We start from the raw sequence: 21,300 nt of genomic DNA, 5'->3' as shown, positions 1-21,300 counted from the left end.
CCAGTTAGCAGCTCACTCTGAAACTATAAACGTCACTCTTTTCTGTTAGTTGGCTACTCAGAGAGTATTCCGGGTCCAAATATCCAAATGTTCCTCGTGCTAACGTAGTTAAGTGACTCTCATCGATCCAAATAAGCCTCGAAGTTCCAAAGTTGGAGATCTTTGCCGTGTAATCCTCATCCAGCAATATATTCGCAGTCTTCACGTCTCTATGTATGATAGCATTGATAGGTATGTAAGTTTCCGAGTGTAAGTGCAAAAGAGCTCCTGAAATCTTTATCGCAACTTTAAGACATGTTTGACACGAAAGAACCGAGGAAGAATATCCTTGCTTCCGATCATAAATGTGGCTGTAAAGATTCCCGTTCGTGATGGACTTGTACACAAGTAAGGGCACCCCCGTCTCCAAACAACAGCCTAAAAGCTTAACCACATTACGATGGTTTATCCAAGAAAGCACGATCACCGTGTTAACTGATAGAACTCCTTTGTAAACTGTTCCAAAACTTCCTTGGCCATGGACATTGTTTTTATCATAATTGTTCATGGCCTTTTCTAGTTCCTCCGCGCTAAAAATTTCGTCTCAACGGGTTCTCTATGATCGGAGAGTTGTTGTAGCAATAGCCCACCATTTTGTTTGAGCTTCATGCACCTTCTTCTCTTTATTCCCCAATAAATCCATAAACAGTCCCTATAACCGCCAAAAGGCATTGGCAAATGTATGCCTGAGCAAATTCTGAAAATGCTTATGATTTCGTTTTTTGAGAAGAGGACGGGCACAATGTCATGACTAAATATCTTAACCCACATATTTGAGAAATGTTAGTATTCAAATCAGACGAGCAAATCCTTCATCCTATTATCATATCATAAACTGCTACATGTAAGAAGCAAACGAATATAATCAAATTAAAGTACTTAATTACCTATTGCAATAGCAAGCCTTCTAAATGCAGTATCATCGTTTCGGACGCAACCTTTTTCATTTGTCAATCCATCCCCCTTGAATCCTTTTCGACATTTGCATTTTACGTCTCCAACCAAGTCTCTCTCTTGTGAAAGTCTAGAAGATCTGAAGACGAGAAGTTGTATTCATCAACTTCTACAACAAAGAATAATCGCACGGATGGCTATGTTGGAGTTAGGGAAATATGGTTGTCGTCGTCCGCTTTCTCTACTGTTACAAGCAATGAGAAAAGTTTATTCTAGAGATCTTTCAAAAGGATTGGGAATGTCGGTAAGATTGCCATAATTGCTTGAGCATCCGGGCATCACCATGATGATCATCATCATCATCCGGACTACTCGTTCGTGTTCTCTTGTTATCTTCGGTTATATAAGAACATTTAGTTTTCACACATCCCATTTTACTTTTCACACACCCTTCTAAGTTTCGGCCGTCGGATCGGATGAATTAAAAAAATCAACGGATAGAAATTAACGAGGGATGTGTAAGAAAAAAAATGAGGTGTGTGGATAGCACACCCCATGTATTTAATATTTACCGACTGAGAAAGAAACATGGACCCTTCCTAACCCGCTCACTGACAGACTAGAAGTTTAACAAACCTTATTCCTCTTTACTTGTAAACGAGAGGCTTTAGGTTTGAATCTCGTGGATGGCAAATTCAATACTAAATTAGGTTGCTCATTGTGTGGCTTTGCTGAACTCCCTCTAATTTAAAATATATTGTTGTATTAAAAAAAAAAACCCTATGTTTTTTATTTATTTAATTAAGTTTTTTATATAACGAGACCATTCATGAAATTTGAACTTACCTTCCATGATTACAAATGAAAAAAAAATATCATTAAACTATAGTCGTTTCGTAAAGAATATTATGGCGCCTAACCCGAGCTAGCCAACTTCTGAAATCAGATGTACAAGGCATAGTGGAGCATATCCATAGGATAACTACCTTCTTTTATCGAATAGTTGGTATAGATAGCAAATTAATTAAAGATTAATATTTAATTGAAAAAAAAAAGATTAATATTATTTATTAAAGACTTTGGGTGGAAATTTATATATAGATAAAAGAAAATGAACATATTCTTGGAGAGGTTACTTTCCAGAAGGGTTCAAAATCAATAATAAATCAAGGGAGAATCAAAATCAATAAATTAAATCCTGTATGAAGGCAACATTAAAACTTAAACGTTTACAGTTAAGTGTCAATTAAACCATGATATTCATCTTATTTGCTGAGCATTAAGTTAAGCAATTTCAATCTTTCTAGCTTTCTGGCTTAGGTTCCTTTTTTGGCATATATAATACAAGCAATCGGAAAGTAGGGGAGAATCGAATTCGACACTCAGGTCTCAAGTTCAAGGATAAAAGCTCTTAACAAACTGAACAACAAAGTCTCTTCCTTCTAGCTTAGTGTTTAGGACGAACCATTTTTAGCTATATAGCCTGTGGCCCCTGTATTATATAAGTCATGTCTAAGAACAGCGCCTACTATTTTTACTAATTAATTAGCATTTGGCAAATCCTCAGAGTAATTTAGTGACAACATTAGTGAATCCCATTTCTTACTGACTGGGTCGTCCGATCGACCGTTAAAAGACCAATTTTCTAGCCAACCATTTACGGAAAATACTCCTCCATGCAATTTGCATGCATGCACATCCACACCATCTCACTTCTCTTGCTTCTTTATATACTTGGCTTCCTGCAACCTCTTACAAATTCAGTACAAGAATTAAGAAGCAAATCAACATTAATTAAGGATCGAAAAACAACGATGGCAAGCTTAACTAGTCTGTTTACCACCGTCCCCAAATCCGGCCTTGTCGGAGCATCCGTTGCAAGGAACGCCACTTCAACCCCTAGGATTTTTTTGGCTGCAGCCCCTAGACGTATTCAAGTAAGTATAAATTATATCACTAAACATGTCCCGATTTTATTGTTGTATTTTTTTTGTTTATACAAGCGGTACTAAGGGAGGGGGAATTGAACTCGGAGCCTCGGTTGCAATTTAGTGGACTTGATGACATTACATGTATAGAAGAACAATTAATTTGGTTCATGATCGCAGGCAAGTTCACAGCAAGATGCAGCTGCAGAAGTCAATGAAACTAGGAATGCTGCTGAAAATGTAAAAACAAGACTTACTCTACTGCGTAGCATGTAATTAACCACAAATTTCTCGGGAAATTTATAGTATTGACGATTCATCGCGTGATTCCAGGTTTCACAGACAGCCAAAGACATGGCCAGCAAGGTGTCAGCAACCGCACAAGATGTGTCTGAGAAAGCAAAGCAGACAGCACAAGATGCATGGAGCCAAGCTAAGGGCACCGCCCAGAAGGCGGCAGACACTGTCATGGGCAAGGCCGACGAATCCAAGGAATTCGTCAAAGAAAATGCTGAGCAGGTCAAGAAAAGCATGAATACCAAGAAAGAGACCATATAATTCGTCCTGTCCCTTGTTCATATTTCATATGTTAACCCTCCTTTTCAAAATTGTGTTATGTACGTATTTCCCGTTTCAAATGTATCCACTATGGGAGAGAGACTTACCTACATTACCGGGTGTGTTTTAGATTAATAACATGATGGCATGTTTTAGCCTCGTATAATTGGTCTGGAATACCACCATCTTAGGGTTTCACGTAAGTCCTTCTCCCGTTGTTGAGATATTTTGTTCCTTTTTTCGTTTTTTTATTTTATTTTGTTAAATTGGGATATTGTTCCTTACACTGCAAGAAAGTGTTTGGTCTCTCTCTTGTATCAAATGTAAAGGAAATTCCAGTGTCAATAAATCCTTCCCAATTATCTGTACAAATAGTTCAAAGCTGTTATTGTTTTGAGTTTTTTTCATTCTCAGTTTCTAAATAATTTAGATTCATGAGCGGCCACTCCTTGGCACAACCACAACCTGAGAAAAATAAGGCATTACGGGTTGCTGTAACCATTCACTAGAACCGAAAGCAAGCGAATTTTCGCAAATGCGTGCCTTATAGATGCGAGATCTATCATCAGCCAACACATGAGCCAAATGTTATAGAAACAGATAGCGCGCGGAAATTGAAAAACATAACAGAAGGAAAAATGTTCAGAAGAAAAAAAAGCATCTCATCCTCTCCCCGCAGAAGGAAAAATGTTCTGCAGGAGCAGCAATTCAAGCTTCACCTACCTTGACCTTTCTTTGCATCCTAACTCAACAAGGAAATTCAAACCGACACTAGACGGATTATCAACGGAGTATTACAGGAAACTAGTTGTTGGAAATTCTAATTAACAAAGAAACATAAAAGGAAAAGGGAAATCACCTGATCCTAGTCTACCCGAAGCTGCTCCATTTTAGCAAATACTAGGTTTAATTCGAAGGGAGACACCAACTGCTGGAACATGCTTAGCAGCACTCGAATCAAACCCGAGGATTTCAAACACAAAAATTATATACCAGAAAGCAATCAGAACTCTGCCAAAATTCAAACCCCCTAACCTGAGAGCAAGAAGGAGCCAAACCAACCAAACGGAAATCCTAACTTAACCAGGAAAATTCAAACCAAATCCTAAACAAATTAATTATCTACCGAATATTAAAAGGAACAAGGCATCCTAAATCGTCCAGGAAAACTTTTAAGTAACAAAGAAACATAAAAGCGGATGTATATTCTAATTTAAGGAAAATCAAACCAAACTCTAAATTAGGAGTTCCAACATCACGTGGAGTCTTAACTACATGAGGATGAATGTGCCTGACTATATAATATCGAATATAATCTGTTAATCTCAAAACAGAAAAACTACATTGATTTGTTATTACGAACAAGTATTCTATTTTTCCAAGCGGAGAGAGGGTGACATGCTTTCGATGGAGGAGGTGAGGCAATGGAGGAGACGGGGTATCCTCGGAGTTTTATCAGTCGCACTACTGGGTTTGCTCTTCTTCCTCCATAATAATAATGGTGCTTCTGAGACGATAACGATTTCTGGAAGGCGAGCACTCAGGAGTGTTAATGGTAATGAGCTCAAGTTCAACCAGATGCTAACACAACAAACTCATAACACGGTGGAGCTGAACAATGGCATTGTCAGAGTCACTTTTTCTTATCCTGGAGGAGATGTCACTGGAATTCAATACAAGGGAATTGACAACTTGCTCGAAATCAAAAACCCCCCAAGCAATAGAGGTTACTGGGATCTTGTCTCTAAAAATGGCTTGGACAGACTACAAGGAACAACATTTAAGATTGTTACATCGACAGCAGACCAAATAGAGATTTCTTTTAATAAAACTTATGATATTTCCCTCGGTGATTCGACGCTACCCTTAAATGTTGACAAAAGATACATAATGCAGCGTGGCCGCGCTGGGTTCTATGCATATGCCATATATGAGCGTCTAGAAGGGTGGCCGGAATTGCACCTAGGTCAAACAAGACTGGTTTTGAAACTTCGAGAAGATAAATTTCAATTCATGGCTGTATCAGACGACAGACGAAGATTCATGCCAACAGCCAAAGATCGCGATGGAGACCACGCTCAGGCCCTTGCCTATCGCGAAGCTGTTCTTTTAACTAATCCAAGCAATCCCGAGTTTAAAGGAGAGGTGGATGACAAATACCAATACTCCAATGACATCAAAGACATCAAGGTTCACGGTTGGATTAGCACTGACGATGCTATAGGTCTTTGGATGATCACACCTAGTACTGAGTTTCGTTCAGCAGGGCCGTTCAAGCAGGAGCTTACCTCTCATGTGGGACCAACTTCCCTCACTGTGTTTCTTAGTAGTCACTACGTCGGGAGAGGTTTTGGACTGACCTGCGCAGAAGGTGAGGCTTGGAAGAAGGTTTTTGGTCCTGTCTTTGTGTATCTTAACTCGGACATTCCAAGCTCGAATGCATCCTTCTCTCTCTGGGAAAATGCAAAGGAACAGATGTATGAAGAAGTAAAGAGTTGGCCGTACAATTTCACTCAGTCCAAAGACTTTCCTAGCTCCGATGAACGTGGATCAGTTGCTGGTCAGTTACTAATACGGGATTCGTACATCCACGAGGGCCTAGATTCAGCAAGTTATGCTTATGTGGGATTGGCTGCACGCGGATACGCGGGATCATGGCAAATGGAATGCAAGGGTTATCAGTTCTGGACTCAAGCTGACAAGCAAGGTTATTTCTACATAAAAGATGTTCGACCGGGGAACTATAGTTTGTATGCAACTGTTCCCGGCTTCATTGGGGACTACAAGTACGAGTATGATATTACAATTGAACCAGCAAGTGAAATTAACTTAGCTAATATTACCTTCGAACCTCCGAGAAATGGTCCAACCTTGTGGGAGATTGGCATCCCGGATCGGTCAGCCGCAGAGTTCAACATACCGGATCCATATCCAACCCTTGTGAACCGTTTCTTCACTGACAATTACGCAAACAAGTTTAGGCAATATGGCTTGTGGGAACGATACGGAGATTACTACCCTGACCATGATCTCATCTACACCGTCGGCACAGACAATTACAATGATGATTGGTTTTACGCTCATGTGACAAGAAACAGAAACGGTACATACGAGGCGACGACATGGCAAATTGTATTTCAACTTGAAGACGTTTGGACTTGTGATTATACGCTCCAATTGGCATTGGCTTCGGCAACCTATGCTGAACTGGAGGTTCGATTCAACAACCAGAACGACACACCTCATTTTTCGACAGGGCTAATAGGGAAGGACAATGCCATAGCAAGGCATGGAATTCATGGTTTGTACTGGCTTTTCAGTGTTGATGTGCCGAGCTATCGACTACAAGAAGGATACAACACCATATACCTTACTCAATCAAGAAACTGGGGACCTTTCGCCGGAGTTATGTACGACTACATCCGACTGGAAGGACCTCCACCAGAGTGATTGTACTTTTATGTATTACACTTCTATAGTAAATACGATTTACGATTTCTTTCATATTTGGTTTAAATGAGCACTTCAAATATACAATGTTTTGATAAGCTAAAGGCAAACTTGACGCAAAATCCAACACAATAACGTTCTAAAATTCATACAGCTGACCTCACTTAACGAGACTAAGCTTGATTGTTGTATAATTTTAATTTCTTCCATATTTGTTTCAAATTTCTTTCATATTTATTTCAAATTAGAACTTTATAAATACAAAGCTTCGATAAGTTAATAACAAAATTATAAGCAGAAAATATATCGTTAGAAAAAACAGCCCCAACGAGCCCTTTAATCTAAAAGGGGGCATACGTGCAAAATTATCATCATCCAGTAGAGCATATTACATCATATGGAACATACGAACCATAACCTTTAAGAAACAAAAACAGCGGAAATCGAAAAACGTAACAGGAGAAAATGCTTGGAAGAACAGGGAACATATCATTCGCTGCCGCTGTCGTCGTCAGGCCCTGCTGCATCTTTAATATCAAGAGTGAAATCATATTCCTGATCGCATCCCAAATATGAATCACACATGAAATAAAGAATGAAACTCTTCTCTCCGGGTTCGGCAGGAGCAGCAAACTCGAGCTTCACCTTGACCCTCCGTTGCAGCGAAACTCTCTTGATGGCGAGCAACGAGTTTGTCTTGGTATCGCCGACCACAAGCCACCAGCCCTCTTCTTTTGCCTTGGGATACCTCAGGGCATCCACAGGACCTACCTCAGTCCTCCCTTCAAGGTCACGTTCGAGAGTAACTAGCAGAGTGATTTCTTCCCCGGCCCTTATGTTATCCCTATCAAGCACCTCATATACCATATCAATGTTGGGAAAGCGGTTGCAAAATCGTGCAATATCCAGCAGCTGCGAGTCTGACATTTGAAGTAGGTCGCGCCTTTCATCATCGTCCAACTCAACCAAATCAAACACAGTCTCTATACTCTTTCCTGGATTTTCCTGGCATCTCTTTGCCAACTCCTTTGTGAAGTGAGGAAGCTGTAGAAGCATCGAGTCCCTGTCCCACATGCCCTGAGTTACCATCTGGCTGACTTCCATGGCTAAGACAGCCAGGCTTAGCCAGCCATTGCTGGAAATGACATCAACCATCGCCTGAAGCAACCTACTAGCGGAAAGGATCACCTCTCGCTGGTCCAAAGCTAGGTTACCACCCAGAGGCTGCCTAGCAAAGTGGGCCTGAAGCAGAGCATTTGCTTTAACATGAGGATCTGTGCATTTGGGATTATCAAAGGAAAACCTCTGGTGGTTAATTAGCCTCCGAACTACCTCTTCCTCCCCTGGTCGAATAGGAAGTTGTGAATACTCCGAAGCATGAGTTAGAATCTCAAGAAGACCCTTCATCTTTGTTTTGGAAGTTAAAGATGAACTGAAACGCTCAATGGTGGTATAACTGATGTAATAGTATGAAGCTATCATGCCAAGATTCAAAGGAGAAAGGTCCATGTCATCCTCGATTGCAACACACTTGCTCGCCTCCAAGTCGCTCAGTGTATTTTCAATAAGCTCCGAGAGGTGATCAGAAAGATGCCGCTGAGTAACTCCCTGAAGATTGTAATAGTTGGGATTTTGTGTGAGCCTCCGGTACAAGAAAGTCCATGTAAGGTAATCGACAGCATCTTGCTTGTTCTCAATTATTCCTGCAACAACTTCTGCATTCAGATTATCATGTAGATAATGGTGCAAATGGCTTTCAACAGGGAATGCTTCGTACAAGAACTTCTTGTAGTATTCTTTACGAGGCGCGTGGCAGAGGATGACACATTTCCCAGAATTATCTAGCAGAGGGCGACTAGCATGACCCATCATCTGCAACAGATCAGTAACAGGGTAATCAGTGTGAACATTTTCCCGGCCATCATAATACTGAGTTCCCATCACAACCACCAAATGGGCTGACAACGGCACTCCCCAGCACATTGAACTGCTCATGACACAAACTTGAATCCACCCAGCTTCAAACAGCTGTGACACAACTTCTTGGTCCAAACTGCTTAAACCTTCATGCAGGTAGCCCACTCCACTGCGCAAAGTGCCTTTCAAAATTTCATCACCAAGTCTTTCAATGAAAGGCTCAATATCATCCACAGACCGCAACAGAAATGACGGTTTCTCCCCACCGTCTGCATTTGAGTAGGTCATCAGATCCACAGCCGTTAGTCGAACATGTTTCCTTGTAGGAACATAAACAAGAGCTGGTTTCCCATTCTTGGCATGCTGGACAATTGCTGTGTATGTGGGTTTTGCCATTGCTTGCATCCTGGCTTCGAAATTAGCCAGATCCACCCCCTGAATGTGTATTTCCAGAGGCACTGGGCGCACACCAGGAGGAAAATTGAAAAGGCCATGGGAGCTAGCCCCTATCCATTCTCCAAGATCCTTTGCATTTGCAAGAGAAGTTGACAGAGCCACAATACGAATCTTGTTCTCAGGTTGACTCGCTATGTATCTCATTCTAGAGACTATTACCTCCAAGATGGGACCACCCTGACCACCAATCAAGTGTAGTTCATCTACAATAAAAAGACTAACCTGTTGAACATGCTTTCTCTGTTTCCAGCGGCGGGATAAAGCATCCCATTTCTCTGGAGTGCTGATGATAATCTGACCTTTCTCAAGCAGTTTTAAGTCTGTGGCTGTTTCCCCTGTTAATAATTCAACTCGCAGATTGAGACCCTTTCCAAACTTCTTCTCCCAGTCACGGTAACGTTCCTTAGCAAGAGCTTCAATAGGTGCAATATACACAACACGCATGACATTATCAGAGCCCTTCTGATGATTCCTCAATACAGCAAACTCTGCACATATGGTCTTCCCACTCCCTGTTGGTGCAGCAACTAAGACATTGTCATCTGAATTGTACAAAACAGTGAAAACCTGAGTTTGAACAGGATTGAAATGCTTGAAATCTTGATACAGAGCTTCATATAAGGGATTCCTTAATGCAGTCACGGGAAGTGGTTGCAAGTCCAATAACTCTGTTGGTGGAGGATACTTTTCAGGTAAAATGAGGTGTCTGAAAGAAACAGGTAAAACAGTCTGGGACACAAGCCACCTATCAGACACAACACGAATGAAGTACTGAGGCGGAAGAGGCTCATATATTGGCACTGTAAAGTTCAAAGTATGATCCTCATCAATATACTGCTTCTTCAGAAGAAAATATTCATGATGAAGGACAAACTCGCCATCATTATCCTCCACTATTACCCAAAATGGCTCTACATATCCATGAACTTTGTCCTCCCATTGGAAATCTGGCGTTATAGTGAGCTCCACCCTCAATACAGTGCGAGTAATCGGCTGCACATGGGCTGCAAGGTTTAATTTGGGGAATTGGTGGATGAACTTATGAAGTGTTCTTCCCATCTTAGGCATACGAATAAGCTCCCCTAGCTCCTGTGAAGAGAGATCATAATACCTATCCCAGGCCAAATCCTTCTTCTCCAGCTTCATCAAAATATCATTTGAAATACCAGTGAATTGGCGAAGAGGTGTTTGGACACTCCACATCTTCTTGTTAACCATCTTACACATGTTCAAAGCCTTTTCAGCTAGTTGAGCCCATCCTCGTTTCAAGACAATCTCAAAAAGAGCTCGTAGAAGACGCCCTGCACTCTGAACAAATCCAAAGCCGAAAAAAAAGAAGCAGAAAAATGAATCACAGGATAAGAGAGACAAAATAAATACGTAAGCTAGAACAAGCTGGCAGCACAATCCTAACTGTATCTCAAACAATAAATGAGAAAAGAGCATGAAATATAATAATACAAACCTGAGTAATGTAGACCATATCTGATGTCAATGAAAGCCCCTCAAGCTTCAGCTGTGAGATATATGCTTGCAGCAAGACATTGATCTTGGCACTGGGCTCTTCCAGGCTTTCCTTCACCGGAATGGGAACACGATCCAAAAGCTTTGCTAACTCCATCTTTTCATCCTGCCGCACAGTAACATACTTAAATTCTTCACTGAGCGAGAACAATCGACAAAGCTCAATATCCCCCATCGTAGGCTTCAAATGCTCATTATATGTGGATATTGTTCCATGAGTTATATAGTAATAACTCGCAATGCGACCCAAGTCTGTAACTTGGAAATATCCACTTTTTCTGTCGTACTTAATCAAATTATTCTTGTCCAAGATGGTTGCAGCGGAATGGATCTGCAAAATGAAATGGTTGAGACAAAATGAGAGATCCATAAGAAATACAGAATGCAGGAATCCAGATAAATGCTACAAAGTGCCACAGCAACGATAAGAACAGAATGGACGAGAACTAAATGAGTCCAAGAGAAACCAGATAGAATTAAAGATGACAAATATCAAAACCCAAAAACCATCATGGTCAACGCAGACTCAAATGCCATAAAATATCTAATAGAATGGGACAAGCAAATTCCTATAACCAATACTACTTTTTGACATTACTGTGTCAAGCCCCTTATGTTCGCGTGTTTCCTCTCCATTGATATGCACTTGTTTGTTATCTATTGCAATGAAGAATATAGTTATATACTATACTACTATTACTAATGCTGCAAGGGAATGAAAATATCAACAGCAAATAATGCTAAGTTTGAGCGATTCTTACCAAATCAGCTCGTCTCTCCTCCAATGTAATATCTCTGGAGAGAACATCAGCTTCCAAACCATAGAGTGTGGGGTTCCGTAGCATGCGAACATACAGGTAAGTGTATCCTATCCAATTGCAAGCTTCTCTAGCATTTTGAACAGTTCCAAGAACGATTTCAGCATTAAGTTGGTCAGCCAATTTGGATATGAATTGACTTTCAATGGGAAGCTGTTGGTTCATCAAAGAAAGATAGTACTGAAGCTCATTGTGGCCAGTAATGATAATCCCTTCTCCATATGAATCGTACTGAGGTCTTCCTGCACGCCCCAACATCTGCATAACATCCAAAGGACTTAGTTCAGTCCATGCTCCCTTTTCTGGATCATAGATCTGAGTCCCCTTGATTATCACAGTGTGAGCTGGCAGATTCACGCCCCAAGCAAGTGTTGCTGTTGAAACCAAAACTTGTACGTGCCCATCAGCAAAGAGATCCTCAACCAGTTGGCGATCTGCCCTGTTCAATCCAGCATGATGAATGGCAAAACCGTACGGCAGAAGATCTTTGAGATCATTGCTCTTGACCAAATCTGTATGAGTAGTTAGAATCTCTCGGCTAGCACTGTCTTCTTTAAGAAACCTGCCAAGGGTGTCCTTGGCAAGTGCAGTATCTCTTATAGCACGAGCTGTTTTGGCTGTTTCTTTCCTCGAATGGACAAAGATAAGGACTTGATGTTTTCCAGCTACAGCTACGACCTTCTCATAGCAGAGATCATTCATCAACTGGAACCTCTGTAATGGTTTCCTCACCATGATTCCAATATACTGTTGAGATAGGGGGACAGGTCTGTAACTGTTATCAAAATAAAACAGTCCCTTCTTAAGGTCAACACGCAAGAACAATGCCACATCTTCATAGTTAGGGAGAGTAGCAGATAACCCCACCAACCGAATATGATCTTTTGTGGTCTCAATCTGCCTAACAGTTCTAGCAACAATACTTTCAAGAACGGGGCCTCTATTATCATGAAGGAGATGAATTTCATCAATGATAAGAAGTTTGACCAGTTGAGTGTAAGTCCGGTCTCCTGACTTTCGGGTAATGATATCCCACTTCTCAGGGGTTGTCACAATAATTTGAGTTTCTTCAATCTGTTGGCGAGTCAATGTCTGGTCACCACTTAGCTCCCGCACATTGACACCATAATCCTTCAAACGATTAGAAAGATTTCCAACAACTTCCGCAACAAGAGCTTTCATAGGCGCAACATATACAATCTTATAATCACTGTGGTTTATGGAACCGTCCTCCTTGTTCATGTTCAGCGCAAACTGCTGAAGTATAGTGAGCACTGCAACATTAGTTTTTCCAGCACCAGTAGGAGCACATAGCAGGATATTGTCCGCTTTGAAAAGGGCAGTCTCATAGACTCTACTCTGTACCCTGTTCAACTGGGTCATTCCTTTGAAAGCCGGCTGAGCCCACTCTGGCATGGCAGATATGTTTACAAGCTTCTCATCAGGATTAAATGGTCTCTGTTTCAAGGCTGGCACATGGATTTCTTCATATCCCTTGCTGGGATGTCTGTAAGACCCATCTGGAAGCACGCACTTCTTCGACACCAAAAGTCTACTTTGCTCTTGTGCAAGGCTGTCAAGATCAAGTAGCTCTGCCTGCCCCTTCAACCAACCACTGTCAGCATCTCTATCGACAAGGCCCCTCCTACCCCTGTCTCCATCTCCACCACTCTCATCCTTCAACCTGCGAGCCTCTTCTCTAATACTCTTCTCCAAGTTCTTTTGCCTCTCCTTTGCACTAGCCCTTGTGGCATGCAGCTGTTCTACAATTGCAGCCAAATCTGGACCCAACTGCAGCATTTCCTCCTCAATTTTCTTCCTCTCATCTTGGTCTTCGGCTCTGGCCAAACGCGTGCACCAGACAATCTTCAGCCTGTTTCGACATAGAAACTTAATAAGGCTGAATTTGTCAAACTGAAGGTGAACCAACAGCTTGGTTTCAACTTCCCTGTCATCACCTTCAGCAAGTATCTTGAGCACCTCTTCAGCAAGCTTCTGGCATTGTTGTGGATCAATCTGTTTCTCATAAGCTTCAGATATCTTCCTCTGAAGCCAATAAGCATCAATGTCCTGAACATTAAGGCCCATACCCTCGTTTGCTTCCTGCATTTCATCATCATCAATCCCACCACCCATTTGCATAGCCCCAGATTGATGTGGTTCAGCCACATCATCGTCGTCCTCTTCGTCGTCCTCCTGCACCATATCAAGATCACTCTCCTCATCATCATCTTCATTTTCTTCAAACTCAACCGCAACACCCACATCATCATCTAAGGCTTCATCACCATTAGCCACGGCAGACCCTCCAGCATCACCCCCATCTTGGAAGTCAGTAATCAACCTCCCAATTGAAACCAACTGATCAAAGACGGTGTTGGGTATAGGATTCAACATTTTCTCAATCTCCTTTTTCTTATCAGCATTCTTAAAGCTCTCGTTCTTAAGAACGGCCAAAATCTCGTCCGCAGCGCCACTTATGATACTCGAAGGCTGGCCACCCAGCTGCTGCTGAATGACGCTGAGCATAGCCTCATAGGCAGCCCTAGTTTCCTTGGTCTTAGGCTGATAAACCCCTTCCTCAGTGGCCGTGAGCACGCTCTCTTCATGAAGCCGCCGCTTCTTACTCTGCCGAACTGGAGCAGGTTCAGCATTCGGGTCCCGCTCCTTCTTCTTCTTCGACTTCTTAAGCTTGTCATCGAGCTCCGGCGGCCTTCCCCTGTAAGCCCGGTCACCGAAATGCTTGGGGTCAATCTTTCCCCATAGAGACTCCGGCTCGCCGGTGGGCTCGTGCGTGTCACGTGGGCGAGAGTCGGTGGTCAGCACCAAACTCGAGTTAGCACGGTACTCGTATTGCTTGAACCGGGCGTGCGCCTCCGCACCGCCGCCCAAGTGCTGCGCCATTTCGAGATCTCAATCTGAATCTCAGAAACCCTAATGCACAAATTCAAAACCCCCAAACAAGTCAGTCTAGGGTTTTACTGCAACTCCAATTTCAAATTACGACGAAAACGTAAAATCTGAAATATATATAATACAAGTAAAAAAATAAAGATAAAAATAAAAACCCCAGAAAACGCAAACAGAAACCCTAGCAAAAAACGAGTCAGAAAAGTAGAGAAGATGAAAGCACTCACAGCGAGTCGCGGTTTAATTACGAGCGTGCAACCGGTTCTTGTACTCGCTCTCCGTCATCTCGGACGCCGCCTTCGGAAAGGGTGGTGGCCAGGTTTTTACTATTGGCCAGTTTGAGAGTGTAAACCGAATTTAACGATTGTTTGAATTTCTTCCTCCAATTTTCTTCTTTTTATCTCGGCTTTGATACGCAATTTCCACAGAAATGTGTAGAGAAATAGGACCGCCTTGGATTACTCGGGCCTAATGATGTTTGGTCTGCGTTTAGTTGTCGATGAGGTGTAGGGTTTTGTGGCCCAATATGATTTCTATGTGGTTTGTTTTGATGGCCTTCGGCACACAATTACCCAAAACAAAAAAAACTTTAATTTTCATTTTTTTCCTCTCTTCTGCATTACTATTATTATGCATGTTTACTAATTAGTAGTTAGAGTGGGATGAATTGAATGGAGATTAATGAACTGAATTGAAGAAAAATTGGATTGAAGAAGAGTCATAATCATATTTTTGTTGAAGTTATTTGTTAATTTATTAAAATTACAGTATGAATTCGTCTAACTGTGTCATATAAATTGTTTACTAATTTTCTTTGATCGAAAGTAAAAACTCATACACCCTTTGCGCTCCTTTTTTTGTTGTTATAAAGGGGCCCAAAGCCCAAGTAGAAATGCTAAACAAGGAAGAACATCAACCCAAAAGGCTTACACAAATAGCTCGAGTCCTAGCAACCCCAAAAATATCATCTAGAAGTAAGCCAACGATTGAAGGAGGAGGGTCATCCAACATAACATAGCCCAAGTCCAAAGAAAAACTCAACTTTGCCAAACCATCAGCCACCATGTTCCTTTTCCTATAAATATGACTCAAATCACATTGATTAAATTGAGTAATCAAATGATTACAGCCATATAACAAAGAAGCCAAGGGATGCAACTCATGCCCAGTACATTTGACGAGTGACACGAAAACAGCAAAGTCAGATTCTACAAGTATTCTCCTAGCACCCTTATCCAAAGCCATTTTAAACCTAAAAAGAGACCTCACAACTCAACTTCAAGAACTTCTCCTACTTTCATATTAGATGAAAAACCCCACAATCCAAGAGCCCTAATGATCTCTAAGTACTCTTCCCATACCGATAGCATGGTTTTGCCCTTGGCAAGAAACATCAATATTCAATTTCAACCATCATTTGAAGAAACCCAAGCCAACAACTTTCAAGAATTTTGTGGGGCTTAGAATGACTAATCTTATTAGCATCAGTCCACTCCCATGCATACTTCAAAATAGTGTTCACAATGTCAAAGGGAGCTTGATATAATGGATTGAAGACAATACAATTTCTCCGCTTCCAAATATGCCAACACGCAAACCAGAAAAGATTACACCATTACAACCCTCGATGACTAAGAGTTTTACAGTGTATGTTAGCAGCAATCCATCCTTCCAGGTCTAAATTGAAACTAGAGTGGATATTACTAAGAACCTTCAATGTATTCCAAACAACTGTAGCTTTAGAGCACTCCCTCAAAAGATGAATTAAATTTTCAACAGGACCACCACATGTAGGACAACTAGTATCTAATATGAAAAATTAAATATGTCAAATTAGTAATTTTGATTTAGATATGTCAAATTAAAGTAAATTAATTCAAATAAAAAATTAAATCCATACAATAAAATTAAAATTCAAAAATATTTTATTGCGCGAAAGATTAGTATAACAAACAATTGATATAATTAGGTTTTGTGTGATAAAAATTTTCGCCGCACGTTGCATAAATTTATGAGATAAGGACTTTCTAGATGAACCATGTGTCACATTCCGGATCTGGCTCGACTCCACCGTAGCATGTATTGTCGGTTTTGGGTTCCGACCACGCCCTCACAGTTTTGTTTCTGGGAACTCAGACGAGAACTTCCCAGTGGGTCACCCATCCTGGGAATGCTCTCGCCTGAACTCTCTTAACTTCAGAGTTCCGATGGAACCCGAAGGCAGTAAGTTCCCAAAAGACCTCGTGCTAGGTAGAGATGAGAATATACATATAAGGCTTACAGGATCCTCACCCCTCGGCGATGTGGGATCTTACACCATGCGCTGCGAATTATTTTTCATCACAATAAGTGTTTTTTGTAGCAGTGGTAATGCAATCTCCCTAGCATTTTTCATATTGTTCAATTAATACACAATTAATCGACCAACTCTTTGACATTCACAAAACGGTATTCTGATCGATCGCATAATTTTTTATGTATAAAAGTAAAAATAAATGATTCGGCCCATTGAACTATAAAGTTGGGCATCATTTTATACCACACTATATATCTAGTAATTAAGAAGACAATAACATATATGCACACAAGAAATGCGACCAAATTATATGCATCCTCCCAACTTTTTATGGTAGATACAATTAAAACTTCATATGTGATTACCTTAATTGCTTAGTAAAAAAAAGACTACCTTAACTTATTCCATTACTAAATGTTATTACAGTAAGATATTAGAAATATATTAGTGAAAACAGTGTACTATTTTGTCAACTTTATTAGTGAATACGCTGTAAATTCATGAACTTTATCTGAGTATTTAGCTAGGCTAGACATCTGTAAGTACACTTGTAAATAAAATTTTCCATTTCTGAAATTAGACTTAATTACATGTGTCATCAAATTATTTTATAGATGAGTGCTTTAATTACTTGTGATGTTAATCTATTCGATGCTTTTGTCTTTTCTTGTAGGTATATATAAATAGGACTACAAAGACAAGGCAGTGGAGTACTTCGAAGAGGCCAGTGAAGGTTAGTGAGTGCTTAGCTTCCTATAGTTCTTCTCTATATCAAGGCTTGCAGAGATATCAGAAACTTGCTCAGCCAACTAATTAAAAGGCTTTGATTCTGATTTCTATGATGCAGATCTAGCCATTTTATGTACCATTTTTCATCATCTTCTCTCTTTTTTCACTGTTTTTTTAATCAGAAACATAGCCAACTATTTAAACAAACTCTGATTTACGTGATTCTCGTTTTCCTTTTGTTAATGTTTATCATTTCACATAGCCAACTAAAAAGCTTTGGTTTTGATTGCTATGATGCGTATTTAGCCTTTCCATATAACATTTTCATCATCTTTTTTTTTTTTCACTGTTTTTTTATCAGACACACAGATAACCAACTGATTAAACAAGCTTTGATTTATGTATTTTCTTTTTTGTGTAGATTTACCTTTGTTTTGTAGCTAGAATTCTCATTTTTCTGTGATGCACATTTAACCTTTGTATATACCATTCTCATGATTATCTCTTTTGCTTCTTCTTTTTCTCAATCAAATCATACTTTTTGATCATGTTATCCATCCTTGATGAAGAGATATTTAAGATCTGTATGTGTATCATATATTTTCTTGTTAATTATATATTCACTCTAAACCCTCCTCTCTTCATCATGATCTGCAGGATTCAAGGTACTCAAGCTTTGGATTAATTTTGGAAGAATTCTTGCAAGCAACTAGCTAGAAGATAAAAAATTAAAAAGTCAGTATGCTCTCTTTGACACTTGTAGTAAGATCTGTGCATGCATAGCATAAACTGTTCAGCATATCCTACTAGCTAATCTCTCTTAGTTGGTGACATGATTTCTTTGACACTTGCAATGCAATATTCATGCATGACACAGTTTCCATGCTATACCTCTACCTAATTGTCAGATTTTACAAAATTTTGTTCTTATAGATGACGAAAGTGATGTACAATTACCATTTTAAATAATATTTAATTGTAGATAAACTACAAAATCCGACTTATCAATTAATTTATCAAATGTTTGAACTCGACTTTTCATATAGGATCATGTTTCACTTATTTTGATAGAAAAATGTATGCACACGTGGAGCATGTCATAGCTACACGCATCTTCAAATTAAGAGTACTTTATAATCTTTTATGAACTGAGTCTGAAAAAAGTGAAAAGATTGTAACATACACCTAATTTGAAGATACATATAGTTATAACATGTGTCATATGTTCATAATTAGCATTTACATTAAAAAAAAAGAAGCGAAATATTATCCTACTTGAAAAGTCGAGCTCAAATATCTGATAAATTAACATTAAAATTTTGAATTCGACACATTAAAATTTTGCATCCAAGTTATATACCAGACATGCCTTAAGCATTTCGTTGGATCTGAGTTGAGTGGTTAGTTGTTGCCTTAAGAAATAGGGTAATGAGAAAGAAACCAATATCGAGTTGATACGTCTAAAAAAACACTGAGTTTAAAATGGCCAATCATCAATTGGTTCAGTGAAACCTGGGGTGGGGAAAAACTCACACCTCTCTTTTTCAAAAAAAAAAAAGACTTAAATCTAAAAGCTTCACAGCCGTGGGCCTTTTGCTCCGACTTAGGGCTGGCGGCAACTCCTTCCTTCTAGCTTTGCTCCGTCCTCCCCTCTGTCCTCATTCCTCACCTTCACCCCCTATGTTCTTCCGTCCTATCTTCCCTTTCTGGCCGATTCCTCCTCCGCCTCATCTCCTATCCCATTTCCTCTTCTTCCACCTGCTTTTACAACACCTCTTTCTAGTTGGGTAGAGTCAGGTTATTATCCTTCTTATTGATAACGACCTAATTTTGTTTTCTCCTGCACTAGTAGTCGTGTTGGTCGTGTCCACGGCGGTGGTAGTTCGGGTGTTCGTGGTTGTTCGATGTTCATGTCTGAAGCCATTGATCTCTCCGTTGGTTGGATTTAGTTTACTAAGGCATGCCCTTTGGAAGCTTCAACCTCGATCCTTTGGTTTTAGGTTAGTGATGTTGGCTGGCTACAACAGGTGTCGTCAGTGGCCTTGGCGTGGCATTCCTATGCTACGCACGCCACTCTTTGATGTCTTTGCCAAGCACATGGCCTCCAAGTTGAGGCCTTTGCCGTTGCCATTGAAAATTTGATGCACACTTGCCCAAGTCATTGCTTCAGTTTATGGGTAGTTGTCGGAATAATGCAGAAGATGACTTGAAAGATTTCAATTTTTTCATGTGGCCTTGGTGTTCATAGATCTTATATTTTTCCCAGTCAGCGAAAACCCTTGGCGGTTTTTGGTGCTAACGATTTTATACTTGTTACTATGGGCTCGTGGTGGCGACGATGACAATGTCGACGGTGGCTCTGGCGTGTTATGGGATCTACTCTGCCACTTAAGCCCCAAGCCCTTATTGTCCTTACTACCCACGCACCCACATGGTCCTGCAAACCACGCCTTTTGCCATGTCTGTACTCGTGTCTTCGCTAGGGACACGTCATCTACTTTAGTTTAGCTTTAAGCATTTGTTTGTAGTGCCGTGAGCGAGTTGGGTTAGTAGATTTTATGTTGCTCCGATAATATGTTACGATTTGTGTGGCCTGGATGACTTTATGTCAGGGTACCGGTGTAAGAATTGTTGCTTCTGCTGTCTTTGTGATAGTTTTACACGGTATTTTTGTTTGTGTTGGTTTATTATGGTAGCTGTATAGAGGTTTAAAATCATTTGCATCTTATGCAAATTATCTTCAGATCAAGAAATTAGTCACTAAAGAAATTGTACCTATATTAATTTGATTGTTTTTAGTAATAAAACACTCTATCTTTTCTATTAAAAAAAAAAAAAAAAGTGTCCAGACCGCCCTAACCATTGATACGGTCAGTTTGTGGTCAAAACGATCACCCTCAGATAAGATTAATATACACAAACCAAAACTACTCTTATTGCTTAAGGAGAAGGATCTATAAAAGCGAGAGCCACTTGTGGGTTTTTCAAGAAAGAAGTTGGTTACACTATAAAATTATATGGTAACAAAAGGAGTAACCATGAGGGGTGGATCTTGCAGTCGAGCTTCTTTCTGCTTTTGCACTCGAGAGCCAATCTCCGTATGACCTAAGGGAAACCTTTACATGCGTTTGTTACCTTTTGGGAGGCCTATGGCCCATAGAAACTATCTACCTGATTCTGTCCTTTGGCCCGTAGGTCCTGACACAAAGAATTCTAACTCTTTTAGAGTGGTATCGCATTAATGGCTCAAACCCCTTCTCAAGGGGTCTTCTTTGCCATCCACCCAAGCTGCACAAAAAACCAAGGCCAATCCCAGGGAATTGCCTGTATGAATTTTGACCTATCACTAGACTTTATCTTTCACACATTTCTCACAATTTATAAAGGAAAAGAATAGAAACAGCGCGAATAGTTGTAAAGAATTAGGAGTGAGCCCCACTTATATTATTTTTTTTTGTTTGTAAAAAATAGAATTCCATCTCCTAACGCAACCTACTTATGTTCAATTATATACAAAATGAGGAACTGACAAATAGATTAGGATAAGTCTCTTGTACTCGCATCTTTATTCATCTGGTATTCGATAAACAATCATGTGGTCTTACTATAGCTAGATATTCCATTAATTTGTTAAATGCACATATTCTTATTTCTTCTTATATTAACAATTTTCCGTAAGGATTTTAATTTTATTGCCATACGTACTAGCTGTTAAAAATGGATTTGTCAATATATTTATGCAATTATGGAAGCTTTTTAAATATATATACATTCTATGTTT

At 40.1% G+C, this 21,300-nt stretch overlaps 4 protein-coding genes across 4 annotated transcripts; 2 read left to right on the top strand and 2 right to left on the bottom strand.

Moving 5' to 3' along the window:
- Nucleotides 1-4: 4 nt before the first annotated feature.
- Nucleotides 5-547, bottom strand: LOC137722226 (wall-associated receptor kinase-like 6). Its single transcript, XM_068461185.1, has one exon. It carries the CDS (start codon nt 545-547, stop codon nt 5-7), a length of 543 nt encoding a protein of 180 aa, XP_068317286.1.
- A 2,138-nt stretch (nt 548-2,685) lies between these two features.
- Nucleotides 2,686-3,785, top strand: LOC137721711 (uncharacterized protein At4g13230-like). Its single transcript, XM_068460737.1, has 3 exons — nt 2,686-2,870; nt 3,042-3,101; nt 3,195-3,785. The coding sequence occupies exons 1-3, from the start codon at nt 2,748-2,750 to the stop codon at nt 3,417-3,419; spliced, it is 408 nt and encodes a 135-aa protein (XP_068316838.1). The 5' UTR covers nt 2,686-2,747; the 3' UTR covers nt 3,420-3,785.
- A 1,212-nt stretch (nt 3,786-4,997) lies between these two features.
- LOC137722225 (uncharacterized) lies at nt 4,998-6,869 on the top strand. Its single transcript, XM_068461184.1, has one exon. It carries the CDS (start codon nt 4,998-5,000, stop codon nt 6,867-6,869), a length of 1,872 nt encoding a protein of 623 aa, XP_068317285.1.
- Nucleotides 6,870-7,171: 302 nt separating this feature from the next.
- Nucleotides 7,172-14,903, bottom strand: LOC137721704 (DExH-box ATP-dependent RNA helicase DExH12-like). Its single transcript, XM_068460730.1, has 4 exons — nt 14,722-14,903; nt 11,528-14,518; nt 10,708-11,097; nt 7,172-10,550 (listed from the first exon to the last, which is right to left on the bottom strand). The coding sequence occupies exons 2-4, from the start codon at nt 14,486-14,488 to the stop codon at nt 7,359-7,361; spliced, it is 6,543 nt and encodes a 2,180-aa protein (XP_068316831.1). The 5' UTR covers nt 14,489-14,518; nt 14,722-14,903; the 3' UTR covers nt 7,172-7,358.
- Between the last annotated feature and the right edge of the window lie 6,397 nt (nt 14,904-21,300).

The sequence above is a fragment of the Pyrus communis genome, chromosome 17 (genome assembly GCF_963583255.1).
Source record: "Pyrus communis chromosome 17, drPyrComm1.1, whole genome shotgun sequence".
In the NCBI taxonomy this organism is placed as follows: Eukaryota; Viridiplantae; Streptophyta; class Magnoliopsida; order Rosales; family Rosaceae; genus Pyrus; species Pyrus communis.
This window is presented reverse-complemented; position numbering and strand designations above follow the sequence as displayed.